Below are 15,126 nucleotides of genomic sequence, written 5' to 3'. Positions count from 1 at the left end.
TAGCAGCCCTTCAAGAACGGAAAAGAACAAAGTTCTCCGACTCGCGGAGGTTGTAACAACAAAAAAAGTAAAAGGCACTTTACTTAAAGGCACAGCTCATTTCGCTGTCGGGGCAGCGTGCTTGGTGGCTGGGACTCCGCTGGCATTGCCTCTGGTTTCTACACGATGTAACGGAGTAACGCTGCACAGGGGACTGTAAATTGGGAGCGTTATTCTCCAATTGATTCGGCTGCACGAGAGCCGGGGCTGCTAAAAGCGGAGCGGCCACCGCAGCGCGCACCTCGGCTGCCATCCACGTCCTTCCTCCCCGAGCATCCAGCACGAGCCGGAGCCCAGAACCTGGAGGGAATCCTGGACCCGCAACCTGACTCCGCTCACCGCCCATTGGCCCGCTCCCCGGGCCCCGCCCCCGCGGCAGGAGCGGCCGTTTCGCCGGGACCCGCCCCTCGGCCCTGGGAATCGCTGCCTGGCAGGCCGGCTGCGCCTGCCACTCAGCCCGAGTGGCGGAGGCTCTGGGCTCGGAGCCCCGCCCCCTCCCCCCTAATTGATATTATTGGAGTGTGGAGCAAGCGGCGGGTCTGCAGTCGGAGACTTGCAGGCAGTGAACGCGGTGCGAACTAACAGGAGGGGGGAAATTTTTAAAAAGCTAAACGTGGAGCCGCCGCCGGGAGATCGAGAAGGGGAATCGATGCAAGGAGAGCGATAAAAAAAGAACCCACTTCGGAGCAAACAGCATTTAAAAAGCTGCGACTCAACTGAAACCTAAAATAAAACCTGCTCATGCACCATGGTTTTTCAAACTCGGCACCCTTCGTGGATTATTTTATGCTACATCTGGCTGCTCCGTTTTGCACACACCGGGGAGGCGCAGGCTGCAAAGGAAGGTAAGGTGATGGAAAAGCAAAGTTTGTTCTGACTTATTTATTTAGCTGTCTACCTGCGCGAGCTTGCTAGTCCGCCGGGCTGCCGACCGCGCCTCCGGCGCGGGGCGATCCTCCCCCGCTAGCTCCCCGCCCCCTCACCGCTCCGGCTGCCCCTGGGCGGGCGGCCAGAGGCGCCGCTCCCAGCCGCCTGGAGCCCGCGCCCGGGGCTGTCGGCCCGACGGGGCGGGATTTTCGCGCGGGCAGCCTGGAGGGCGTGAGCAGCCACAGAGGGCGGTGGGATGGGTCGGGGGGCCGGCCGGCGAGGTCTTTCTCTAGGACCCGGGGCGCGTTAGCTCCCTTGCTCTAGCCCTCTCCCTGTCCTCCGCTCTGCGTTCGTCTCGGGTGGGTTCAGCTGCGGCCGGAGTTGGGCCGGAGTTGGTCGGAGACTGGCGAGCGCAGCCTTCGTGTTCCCGCCCGCCCGCCGGCGAGCGGCTCAAGTCCGGAGCCTTGCGAGAGGGGCCGCGACTTGCGCGAGCTGGGAACGCTCGGGCCGCTAACGAAGTGCTCGCTGCGTCGGCGGCGGCGCGGGCCTGCGGTTGGCGCTCGGTCGCCGGCGCGGAACAATAACGCCGCGGAGGTGAACCGACTCCGGGAGGGCGCCCGGCGGCGGCGGGGGACGTCTCCATCCGGCGCGCTCGGCGCGCGGGTCCCGGTGGCCCGGGGCAGCCCGAGCCCAGAGCGCTCCGCCGTGCCGGGGAGGCGGGGGGCAAGCTGGGGCTGTGCCCCTGAGAACGTGCTGCCGCCTAGGCGACCGAAAGTCCCCAAACATTTGCCCCCCGAGTGGTCAAACCCTGCGAGAGACCTGGACCCCGAGGGCTGGCTGCGGGTGGAGGGAGCAGGTTTCGCTTGGGCACCCGGACGCGCTCCGGTGTGGGTATGTGCTTCTCCTTTGAACCGCTGACAGAAGGTAAAATACCTTTCGGTGCCTGTAGTTGGAGCTGGGGAAAAATAAATCCTGTCAATGGAAATGCCTGGCTCCAAGCAGTGTCACAATTGAGCCCCCTCCCCACACCGTCTCTTCTGGGCTGTGAGTCTAAGGTTGATTTTGCGATGTTTAAAAGCACAGTACTAATCATTCCCTGTTCCTGAAGTGTGGAAGGTGGAGAAACCCGATAACAGATTCAGGTCATGGCGGTGGTGGGGGCTACATATCGGTCCTCGCCTCATCTGTCCCTGACAACTTGGTGATTCAGTGCCATGCCCCCCCCCCGGTCCTCTTCGAGCATCCCTCTTCGTTCACCCAAACCAAGGTCTTGTCCTACTTCTTGACGCAGCCTGACCTTCTGACCCCAGTTTCCACATCCGCAACCTGTGTTGACGTTGAACCCATTTAGAGGAATTTTCAGAGAAAACCGTTGACTCCGATGTGTCGGTTACGCGTTTGCGGCTGAACCGACGTGTGCTAGAAACACACACCCAGCCACACCAAACCCCATATTTCTACTCTCATATTAGCGATTAGGAACATTCAACCCCGGAACCGTGCCCCGACTCCTCGGGAATAGCAGGAGCTGCGGAAAAGTTTGCACGGCGGCGGCGAAGCAGGGAGCGCAAGCCCGCCGCCCGCAGCCCCCTGGAGCCGGAGCTGTAAAGAACCGCATCACTAGGGGGAGAGGCCCCGCAGCCGGCTGGCCGCTCGCTGGCCTTTCTCCGGGTGCAGGCTACGTGGACGGGGTTCTGATTCCAGGAGGCTGAATTCTTCTAGCGCTAAGTGAGATATTTAAAAGGTGGGCGGGGTGGCGAACGCGCCGGCTGCTCGCTGCTGACGCTCCCGGCGCTCAGTGGCGACCCCGAGCTGCGACTCCGGGGGCCGCCGAGCCCAGGCGCGGCCGGGCGCTCGCAGGCGGGAGCGGGGAACCGCCCGGAGCAGTGCCCGGCCTCCGGGGAGACGGGGCGGCTGGGGGAAGATGAGGCCCCCTCCTCCCCTTTCCCCGAACACTCTCTCTCGGGGCGATCAGTTCCCGCGCCTGCGAGCGCGGCTCTAAGTCCGAGCCTGGCGGCTGGAGGTGAAGCGCCGCGGCCGCGTTTCCTCTCGGTCAAGGGGCCGCCGCTCCCTCAGGGGAGGTGCTTCCCCAAAGGCTGGGCTCCTGCCGCCTCCGGCCGGAGCCGCGGCGCCCCCGGCTCCCCGGAGTGCCCGGGTCTGGCCGAGGCGTGATGGATGCGCGGCGCAGCCCGCTCGCCGTCTCGCTGCCCCCGCCCCGCCCCGCCCCGCCGGCGGCCCCGCCCCGCCCCGGCCCCGCCGCCCGCCGCTGCCCGCGCGGCCCTTGGCTGGCTCCGCCGCAGCGCCCCTCGGCCCGCTCGCCCCGCCCGCCCCGCCCTCCCGTGCGCTCGCGCGGACTCCCGCAGCCGGGGCCCGGCGCCCGCGCTCCCGGGCCGCCCGTCGGCGGGCGCGAGGGGCAGCTGGAGCCCCGCGCTCTGAGCCGCGAGGCTGAGCGCACCCGGCGGGGTCCCGGGGGGCGGGCGCCGGGAGGGGGCCCGCGGGTCGCTTCGGAGCTGCTTCCGAGGCGCCGCGCAGGGGCCGCTCCGGTCCTGTTTTGGTTTGTTCCTCGGCGTGGTCGCCGTCGGCCCCGCGGGGCGGTCCTGCTCCCCGCCTGCGGAGGAACGGGACGGCGCTGCCCGCGCGGGCGGCCGGCACTCGGGGCGCCGCGCCCGAAAGGCCGCTCGTCTCCTGTCGGCAGGGACAGCACGACACTGATGATAAAACCAATCGTCTCGAAACAAGAGTCCGCGGCACCCACGTTGTTTCCCTGTGCTTCGTCTCTGTTGTTGAGAACAAAAACAAAATAAACTTTAAAAGCTACTGCATATAAATTCACTAGTCCCACGATTTATTGATGTTCAAAGTGCAAAATACAATTTCTGTGTTTAAAGTGTTTTTTTCCCTCCTTATTTGGGAGAGAGTCAAGTGTTTGTGACCAAAGTTTGTGTTGTCATTGTCTCTCCTACAGTCTTAAGTGCAAAACATTTTGGGGGGAAAAAGTGTCTCTATCTATCTATCATCTATCTATCTATCTATCTATCTATCTATCTATCTATCTATCTATCTATCTATCTATCTATCTATCTATCTATCATCTATCTATCATCTATCTATCTATCTATCTATCTATCTATCTATCTATCTATCATCTATCTATCATCTATCTATCTATCTATCATCTATCTATCTATCTATCTATCTATCTATCTATCTATCTATCTATCTATCTATCATCTATCTATCATCTATCTATCTATCATCATCTATCTATCTATCTATCTATCTATCTATCTATCTATCTATCTATCTATCTATCATCATCTATCTATCTATCTATCATCTATCTATCTATCTATCTATCTATCTATCTATCTATCTATCTATCTATCATCTATCATCTATCTATCTATCTATCTATCTATCTATCTATCTATCTATCTATCTATCTATCATCTATCATCTATCTATCATCTATCTATCATCTATCTATCTATCATCTATCTATCTATCTATCTAATCTATCATCTAATCTATCGTCTATCTATCTATCTATCTATCATCTATCTATCATCATCTATCTATCTATCTATCATCTATCTAATTATCATCTATCTATCTACCTACTTTTTTCAGTTACAGGGAATAACCTTGACTAGCATGAAGGAACTGAACACATAATCAATGTGTTCTGTTTTCTAAGCATAACACGTTTTCATTTCCTTCAAAGTACATTTTTTCCCTCTAGTGACTATTTAAAAGTTTGTATAAGCATGTATTTTATTAAAGCCCAAGTTTTAACATTTTGCTGAGGCTGGATGTTAACTGTATTTATATACTCGAGAATGCATTCACTGTTATTTGTGGGCAAAATTGATACATTTATTAAAATGCTCTAGAGTAAAAAATACTTTAAGAGGGAAAAACTCAGATAACAAACCAGTCTGAGCAAACAGCGAATGCTTTAGGAGGGTAATTGTCTTAAAAAGCAATAAAATATGTCAAATTGGAATTATGATATATGCCACTTGAATATGTTATAGCAATAATACCAGGAGCATTTGTTACATTTATATAAATTTAAATTAATTGCATTATGATTTTTGATAGCATAAAACTGGAATACAACTTTTAAAAAGACAAGTCAGAAAAATAGTCCAGTCAGAGTTTAAATATAGTATTTTGAGAATTAGCTAATACTTTGAAACCTTTGGAAATTAAAAAAGTAGAGATATTGAGAACAGATGTTTGAGTAACTGAGAACTACGCCTTGCAGATACCAGCTTTTTCTAAGAATAACATTGTGTAATATGGTGTTTAGTCATACTCATTTTAGTCAGAGAAGACACTGCGAAAAAGTTTAAAAAATAAACTGCAATTCTCAAAAGGTGCTAGGAAATACTTAGGGCAAAATATTGTACATCAATGACTATCTTAAGAGTAATTTCGAATTACACTTTATTATATTCATGTTATCATATTTTGCAAAATTTGGAGGGCTCGATGGTTTATAAACTCTTTATAATATACAGTTTCTATAGAAACAATACATGACAGCAATTTTTACCCTCATTTTTATGTTACTTTTGAGTTTTTAAATTTACTTTAATATTTTAATTAAAAGATCAAATATAAGATATTTTAATATATTTTCTTCCAAAATGGAGTAATATACTTGTATCAAGTAGGTCGCTGTTCATGTCACTATTCATTTATATAGGTAACTGTTTATATATCTTAAGTCATAAAGTGATAATTACATAAAATGACTTTTACAATTGTGTTTAAATTTTGCATGTAACACTTGGAAATAAACCTTTTTTTTTTTTTTTTTTTAAGTACTACTGCTGGATTCGAAAGCACAACAAACAGAGTTGGAATGGATCTCCTCTCCACCAAATGGGGTAAGCGCTTCTCATAAAATATTACACTTTATTTTTTAAAGTAAGACATAAAAATTTTTCCTTCTCCATAGTGGAGTTACTCACATTCTTTATATTTAAACAGTTTTAATTCCAAATATCGTATTCAGTATTCTGTTGTATTTGTCGTGAGACATTTAATTCTTTAAGTAGGAAGAAGGTATACCTAGGGCTTGGGGACATGGGTTTAAAAAAACTCTGTAGCCATAATCTTTTGAGTTCTCATTGATTGTGAGTGGTGTCATACCTCAGGTTCCAGGCTATAAATGCTAACTAATTACAGGGAACAGTCCTTTCAAAAACTCTTTTAAACCTCTCTAGTTGCTTTGTACTTCTTTAGTATAATAGCCAGGTGGGTAGGTTGTGTGTAGTTCTTTAAAACAGCATGTAATCTTTTAAAAACAGTTTTAGCATCATTCAAAATATACTTTAAAAGGTAGCTAAAAATGTAATATGCTCAATATTTTAGGATACAGTTTGCTATAAAATAATAGTTGGATTCTCCAAGTTATATCATGTGCTGTTATTAATCAGAAGTGATGGCAGAGCATTGCACACATTACAGTAAAAATCTGTTACAATAGGTATGAACAAAAGCAGTCAAATAAAAATCTATGAAAATATATGTAACCCTCTCACCCCCAGTTTTTAACCATTATGTTTTATATATCAGGAAAGATAGATTATTTTCTTAAATTTAGTTCAATGTCTTTGTCCTTAGGTTTTTTAAAATTGTGAGAGTGGGCACATACTTGTCCCTTATTAAGGGAGAGGGCTCTGAGAAAGCAAAGCATACCCTATTGTTACTTCAGTTAATCTTTGGCACAGTAAGACACCTGGAATCAAAGAACATGAAGTATAAGCGAGGATATAAAAAGTATAACAAATTTTGCAAAGAAAAGAACGAAAATCCAAAAGGGGTTTTTGAGAACATCATAAAATCTATGTCATGAAGTAGAAGTCAGTTTAAGAATGCAAAATGTGAAGGATGAAAATCTGTTTAAAATATTCTGATTTTTCATTCAGTTAATATTTGAGAGATTGCTTACTATCATATTGTAGTTTTCTGTATTGGGCAAAATAAGTTATGAAAAGTTACAACTATTTTACAGATTAAGTATAAAAAGTACATGAAGTTTGAGGTAGGCATGCAATACTTTTCTTACAAGTGGAAGTTTTCCATGAGTAAAATAATGTACATTATAGGAAGACATTCACAATAAAAAATGAAATACCTTTCTTGCCAATGATAGATGTAGCCTATTTTCTATCATCCATCAATTAAAACAAATAGAGATAGAGGGTGGTTTTTATCTCTAAGGAGAAGTAAACTGATATATGATTGTAGTATTTCATCCATGTAATCCATGAAATGATAAATTATGACTGTCTATGTTATCTTGGACTCAGATGGGCATTCTGTCAGTCCAAAGTATCTGAATAACAGTTACCCCTACATATCTGAAGGAATCAACAGATAATATTAGGAAATGAAGATTGATAGTATTTTCCATATAGGAAATGGATTGGCTTACATGTGATTAAAAATCTAACTGGAAATAGTTATTAAGGTACAAGTTTCTAGAAAATATTTTTATAAGCAAATCATAAAAGCACAATATCTGAATTAAGACTTCTTTCTCAATGGTTTCATTTGTAGAAATCATTGCAGTTTCTCAGAAAATGAGATAATAAAACACAAGTTGCTTTAAATGCATTTATGTCGTGTCACTATTTGTTATCTATACATAGTTATCTTGAAAATTTCCTCTCAGGAATAAATTTTTAAATAAAAATTAAAATGAACTGGGATTCATAGGTTAGTAAAATTGATTTTTCATAGATAGAACAAAATAATGTAATTGTTCTTAAAGTTAGAAAAAGGAATTCTTAAGATATATTCCTTTATAATAATTAGCCTTGGTTTCTTCAAACTGGGAAATTATTAAAAAGAGCACATTTATCTTTGGAGCTTTTAGTATTTTAGTAGATACCATTACCAGTTTTACTTCTTTTACTAATTATAATTTAGAGACAAAAATCTACCTGTCTACATGAAGAAACTTGGTTGTATTTGGCTAAGTGCCATTCAAACAGATTATAAGCAACTAATGGAAGCAAAGGGAAAATATGCTCACCACTAACTACTCAAAAATTCGAGTTGTATTGAGTAAAAACTACACATGGTAATGGGTTCTTTGCTGTAATTGAGGACCTTTGATTATATGTATAATAAAAGTGTAGCAGTTATATAACATCACACAAGAAATTTCTGAATTACAGTATATTGCTAATTTGTCAGTTTTGTTTGTTTTCTAAGAAAATTTTAAAAGTAGGTATTAATGCTTTATAGAGAATTTAAATAGATTCTCAATCAAGTTTTACAGATAAAACTCATTAGCACATGCTTATTAGTTTATATTCCCATCTGCTTTTCTTGAAACAATAGTTTAAATATTGCATGCTATATGACTTTGAACTTTAATACTAATATATTTTTATATTTGGCATTTCATATTGGGGAAATGAATAAAAGTAGATAACAATTTCATTAATAAGGCAGCATAAATATAAAGTGGGTAATTTTGTAATGATGGTAAGAAAGGACATAAAGAACTGGTATTTTAGGCTTTTGGGGCTATTTTAGGTGAAATTACTTTAATTGCTAATAGTTATATAATTAATATTATACACAGTTTAATAATCTTTAAATTGTCAGGTCTGCTAAACTTACTATTTTCCTTTTTTTGTGACTATATATAATATGAGTTTTCTATAGCATGCATTGTGTCAGCATATCAGTGGGCATTTTGAAACATCTGACATTTTTCCTGTCACAAAGCTTATTACTAAAATAAGATTCAGGATGCTGATTTGCCATGTTCATTTGATTTTCTATTGAAAGCAATTTATTTACAACGATGAATCATACTTTTATATGAACACTATTTTATAGTTATATGGGTTTATGTACAATATTATTGATAACACGGCAATAAATTTATATAAATACTATTTTATAGTTATATGGGTTTATGTACAATATTATTGATAACAGTGCAATAAATAAATAGCTCTGTAAAATGCTACTCTCTTATGTCTCATTTTGAAAGACTGTAAGAGTCCGCATTGTGAATATCAACATGTAGTGGAATCCTTTTACATTTCAGAGTACGGTTGGCATTTTCTTCCCTATGTTTTTAGGTGCTTTCTAAGTTTAAATGTAATGTTTACACTTAAAATGTCAACTGAGTTCTAAAAAATTCTGCTATATGTCCATATGCATATGCATTGAACTGTAATATAAGTAATTGTGTTGTGCATTTTAGTCCATAAATATTGTAATCTCAATGGAGACTACAGATGTAAGCAAGCATGTGAAAACAAACACTAATATAATACACTAGGAAACAGATATTAAACAAAATGAAATATTTGTTGCATGTACAAACAATGCAAGCAACCGAAATTCTCTACCGCAAGGATGAAGTTGAAGGGAGAATGCTCTCTCCTCAGGTTACAGTGTTCGTCAGGGTCAGAATCCACTTCTTTCAAAGATGTGCATTTGTGCTGTAAAAGATTCCCCATGCACTCTTGAAATTAAAATGCTATTTTTTGCTGGATGACTGATGACCTTTATTTAATTTTGCAGTGGGAAGAAATTAGTGGTTTGGATGAGAACTACACCCCGATACGAACATACCAGGTGTGCCAGGTCATGGAGCCCAACCAAAACAACTGGCTGCGGACTAACTGGATTTCTAAAGGCAACGCACAAAGGATTTTTGTAGAATTGAAATTCACCCTGAGGGATTGTAACAGTCTTCCTGGAGTACTGGGAACTTGCAAGGAGACCTTTAATTTGTACTATTATGAAACAGACTACGACACTGGCAGGAATATAAGAGAAAACCTCTATGTAAAAATAGACACCATTGCTGCAGATGAAAGTTTTACCCAAGGTGACCTTGGTGAAAGAAAGATGAAGCTTAACACTGAGGTGAGAGAGATTGGACCTTTGTCCAAAAAGGGATTCTATCTTGCCTTTCAGGATGTAGGGGCTTGCATAGCTTTGGTTTCTGTCAAAGTGTACTACAAGAAGTGCTGGTCCATTATTGAGAACTTAGCTATCTTTCCAGATACAGTGACTGGTTCAGAATTTTCCTCTTTAGTCGAGGTTCGAGGGACATGTGTCAGCAGTGCGGAGGAAGAGGCGGAAAACCCCCCCAGGATGCACTGCAGTGCAGAAGGAGAATGGTTAGTGCCCATTGGAAAGTGTATCTGCAAAGCAGGCTACCAGCAGAAAGGGGACACTTGTGAACGTAAGTAATATGTGCTATTAAAATTCTACTTTCCTTTTTTTTTCTTTCAGTATCAAAGTCTTTAAGTAATAATAATTATTTGAACATGTGAGTCGTCCCTATGCCAGCAGCCTGATTCAGTAGATCTTAAGCAAAGTCACTATTGAACTTGCCAATGATTCTGCACTGTGATATCTGCACTAAGCGTATGTAATAAGTATTGGCAATAATGGTATTTGCCCTATCTTGACATAGAAATGAACAGTTGCACATTGAGCTATGAGATTTAAGAGAGGAGAGTGAAGTGACATTAATCAGGATTTAATGATAAAGTAATTCCTTCTGTTTTGAAACCCCCATCTTCTGGACTTGTGAGTAGCAGTAAAAAGTAGGTCGAGAGGGCTGCTAACAAGAATTCTACTGACAGGACAAGTACAAATACAGTTGCAGGCTTTTAGAAATATTTTTTATAAATACTAAAATTTTGATACAAAGTCATCACATTTCACTTGATAAATCTCTGAGGTTACTTCTGCCAAAGCATAGTTCTTTTCTGGACTAAATAATAAAATGAGTGTATTCCTGATAAGCTGCATTACAGTAGACCACATTTCTGTGGAAGTGGGCCAAAACAAAGTTTTAGTTATCGTAATACATCAGCTGGACGTTTTGTGTTTGTTTTGAAACAATAATAAGCCTGTGAATTAGTGAACCTTATGTTTTATAAAACTGGATTTTTCTATTACATAACATTATGTGGTCATAATAATTGACCAGTATTTTTTTTTAATTTAAAAGTATGTTACATGGACCTTCAAAACTTATAGATATTTTTCTGTTTGTGGATATCCTGACAATTTTCTTATTACTTATATCTCTTTTAACTTGTAACTTATAATACATTCCCAAAGCTAAATTTTATATATTCTTTTAGTACTAGCCAGCAGCGTAATTTTAATATTTGCAAATATTAGTTAATTTAGGGGGGACTGTAACTAGCAGTAATTCTTATAACTAAATTTTGGGAGGTAACAGTATGTGCAGATACTCTCTCATGTGCTTTACATATACTAGTTCATTTAATGAGGTAGATATCATTATCATCTCTACTGTACAGAATGAAAAATTTGGGCTATCAAAATAAATGGCTTGCTTGCAGTTAGGTTAGTGAGTAATGTTTGTCTTAGCTCAGGTTCAAACTCAGAGCATTCCGATTTCAGAGCCTGCGCTTTTAACAAGAATACTGTTCTAGTTTCCATCACAAAACAAGGAGAACCCTAGCAAATATTATTCTGTTTCATTGCTGAACTTAAATGTCTTGCTAACAGTAATTTGGTATATAAATCAGATTACTTCCCCATAAAATTCTCTTTCTAGTAGGCTAAAGAAGTAATAAAAAAAAATTTAGATCTATGTTGTCCAGTATGGTAGCCAGTAGATCTTTAGGTTCTGAAAAGTGGCTATTCAAAATTGAGACATGATGTAAGTATAAATTATACTCTGGATCTCAAAGGTTTAGTTTAAAAAAAAAACACAGAATGTAATATACATCGTTAGTAATTTTTTTAGAGAAATGGAATACAGTATAGTAATATTAAAATTAATTTCAACTGTTTCCTTTTACTCTAATAATGTGGCTCCTAGAAATATAAAAATTATGTATGTGGCTCACATTATATTTCTACTAGAGGCAATATTTAGATCCAGTAACTGAGCAAGTATAGTTTTCTGTCCTGGTTGAAGAGTTAAATACTTCATTTGGATGATCGCTAGCATATAAAATACTTACGGCCCAGCACTCAGTTATCATCTTCTCCATAGCTGACACTGAAGTGAACTCTGCAAAGTAACTGCAGGTTCAGGTCCCATAGGACAGCTAGCAGCCTTCTTTTATACCCCCTGAAAGAGTCAAATCTGTCTACCCACTGTCTTCTTCCCCTTTCTGTCACTGGCAGTATTTCTTGCAGAGTAGAAAATCCTGCAGGTTCCATGTATGTAGAAATCCAAAACTGAAGATTTACCACTACTAGTAGGCAGAATGCTATTACGCTGGGTAAGTATAGAAATATTCTTAGTTAACTAATCAATTTAATTTAATGAAAGACAATGTTCTTATTGATTAGAGGTTAACCATTATTTGAAAATGATGGCGGACTCAACAATCAGTATTATAAGAAAATTTTAAGAACATAATATTACATTTTAGCTATAAAAGCAGTCAGTTTTAGTAGTATGAAGATTTTGATTGATGTGAAAATGGAATGTAAAACTTTAATACAGTTAAAAATGGGAAACCTAAGAAATAATGCAGGGATACGTATAAAAGTGCACAGTAAAATTTGTCTAAGGAAAGACTAGGAAATAACATTAATGTTTATATGTTAAATAACATTAATAACATTAATGTTCTTTTAATGTGTAAAGATTTTAAATAAAATTATAGTAATTCTTTTCATTGTGTATAATTTAACTCATGATTTCTACATTTACTTGTTAAGAAAAATAAGCAAGAATACTTATAAGTATAGAATTGAGTAGGAAACGCAGTCTTTAACTGCGGTCAAGAGATATATTTACGGTGAAGAAAAAGTCTCCAATTTCTTCCAAATGAGCAAAATCATCTCATTAAATGTGTACTATTAAAATTATTCACATTCATTTATTTTGGTTTGAAGAATTTGGACCTCATTTGAGTACCAAAATTACTGTCACCTGCAAAATACACTGAGGTACTTAAAAATAAAATAAAATTACTTCACTGTCATCGACATTAATTATGTATTAGGATAGGTGGAATTAGGTGTAAATAGTAGGAGTTTGTTAAAGAAACTGTGATTAAAGGAGTCAAGACACCTCCTTACCATTCATCTGTGAAAGACTACATTTTTGTAAGTTAATTGTTTATCAAATAACTTTCTTACTTTTTAACCTTGGTGATATTGACAAAAGAATTAAACACCTTATGCTTAACTGTGGCACTATGTTCATTTGCAAAATCACTTCCCTCCTTGGCATAATTCCTGGGCATCACTGTGAGAGTGCTTGCCCCTGGAATCAGTCCAGGCCTGCCTGGATAGTATTCCTCCTCTTTCCTTTCAGTGATCCTGTTCAGAGTTTGAAAACAAACTCTAGTCCCATACTGAGGAAAACTGAAGTGTTTGGGACAGGATGCTGGTGAGTCCCTAGCCAAATGAGGGTGGTTAGCCATTTAAAGGCAAGTTTATCTGAACACTTTCTAGAGCAGCAGATCCTTGTGATGTTTTTAGAGTATAATTTGAAATTTGAACGACTAGAAAAACTGAATCACAGTTTTAATCAGTTGATGTAAGAGTTTCTTTCCTTTGTAATTTTGAAAAAATAACTCAAATTTGAAAACGAAATATTTCTCAAGTCTAATATATGGAGAACTTCTGTCTGATTCCTTAATTCAGTACTTTTATGAAGATTTCTTTTTATGGTCACTTAAAAATATATAATTTCAGGTAGTTAACCCATATTAAATACAGGGCTTAGGAAACAGAGCAGTAGTAACTGGCAGGTGTAGTTTAAATCATTTAAAAAAGGGGAGATTCAAGGCATTCAACAAGGATAGATCATAGATTTTATGTTTTAGTTCTTAATAGATGACAAGTTATTTTTTTAACTTTATTTTTATTGTGGACATTATTACAGATGTCCCCATCATTTTAAGTGCTTCACATCTATTAACTCATTTAATCTGGTAGGTAGGCACTGTTACAACACAGTTTAAAGGAGAAAAAATATACTTTTACTGAAGTATTACATTATTTATATAATTCTCACTTGAGGATATGTTTTTATTGATTTTTAGAGAGAGAGGAAGGAAAAGGGAGAAAGAAACATCGATCAATAGGTTGCCTCCTATATGTAAGAACCCACAACCCAGGGATGTGCCCTGACTGGGAATCAATCCTGCAGCCTTTTGGTGTACAGGACGATGCTCCAGCTAACTGAGCCACCCGGCCAGGGCAGTTTTGTTTTGTTTTTGTAAGGAAACGGAAGTACAGTAAGGAGTGGGTGAAGTGCCTAAAATCACATAAGGAGTGGCAGACTACTGTTTAATCAAGGCCATTTTGCTCTAGAATCTTTGTCTGTAACCAATACACTGGACCTCATCTTTATAAATGAGCATGTTATCTATCACAGTCTTTTATAAAAATAAACTTTCTTTTAGGATATCTTGAAAGGTGATAACAAATCTGAACATATCTTTCATTTATACTAATTTCAAAATACTTATGTCTGTCTTCCCAGTGTCCTAAATATTTCATCTGCTTTGCCACCTTCTTTACTATTCTAGTTATTTTGTTCACATGGCACTCAACATGTGCTTTGTAAACCACAACACAGTGTCACTTTATTTTGTTGTTTTAAATATTTTTTAAATTGATTTTAGAGAGAGAGGAAGGGAGAGGAAGAGGGAGAGAGAAACAACGATGTGAGAAACATGGATCGGTTGCCACCTGCATGTAGCCCAACCTGGCAACAAACCCGAAACCTGGGTATGTGCCCTGACGACACTCAACCAGCTGAGCCACACCAGCCAGGGCATAGTGTCACTTTATTATTCAGAAAGCTTCAGGCTCCTAATTACCAGTAAAAATTTCCTGCTGTTTAGACTAGCATTTAAATTCCTCCAACATGACCCTAATCTTTTTTTCTAACTTTCAATCACGTCTATCTTACTTGAAGCCCCTGTTCCCCCTGCCTGGTTCTTGTCTCTCACTCTACCCTTAAGCACATCTGTAGATATTTTTATGATGTCCTATTAACATTTGGCCCCAAATAAACAGAAAAACAAACTGAAACCTATTGTACCTTATTAATACTACACTTCCCAAACTTCTTCAGTGACTTCAGTCTTCCAAATTCCGATGGTGATTACTGGCAGTGCCATTCTCCTGTTCTTACCATAATAGAAATAAGTTTCTCATATCTGGAGCAGACTCCTGCCCATGTTTGCTAGTTATTAGCATATCATC

At 40.4% G+C, this 15,126-nt stretch overlaps 1 protein-coding gene across 5 annotated transcripts in view; it reads left to right on the top strand.

The window, feature by feature from the left end:
* The first annotated feature begins 616 nt into the window (after window positions 1-616).
* EPHA7 (EPH receptor A7) overlaps window positions 617-15,126 on the top strand; it is a 157,571-nt gene continuing 143,061 nt past the window's right edge. For 4 of the 5 annotated variants that reach the window (XM_087817515.1, XM_016198771.2, XM_016198770.2 and 1 more), the window contains exons 1-3: window positions 627-884; window positions 5,740-5,804; window positions 9,475-10,144. In XM_087817515.1, the coding sequence (XP_087673641.1) occupies window positions 788-884; window positions 5,740-5,804; window positions 9,475-10,144 (832 nt within the window). In that variant the 5' untranslated portion in view covers window positions 627-787. Of the gene's footprint in view, window positions 885-5,739; window positions 5,805-9,474; window positions 10,145-15,126 lie in introns of all 5 variants that reach the window. The other variant, XM_016198773.2, reaches the window with a different exon arrangement.

The sequence above is a fragment of the Miniopterus natalensis genome, chromosome 5 (assembly GCF_054644295.1).
Source record: "Miniopterus natalensis isolate mMinNat1 chromosome 5, mMinNat1.hap1, whole genome shotgun sequence".
Lineage (NCBI taxonomy): Eukaryota > Metazoa > Chordata > Mammalia > Chiroptera > Miniopteridae > Miniopterus > Miniopterus natalensis.
The sequence above is the reverse complement of the archived record's forward strand: the minus strand, read 5'-3'. Positions and strand labels throughout refer to the sequence as shown.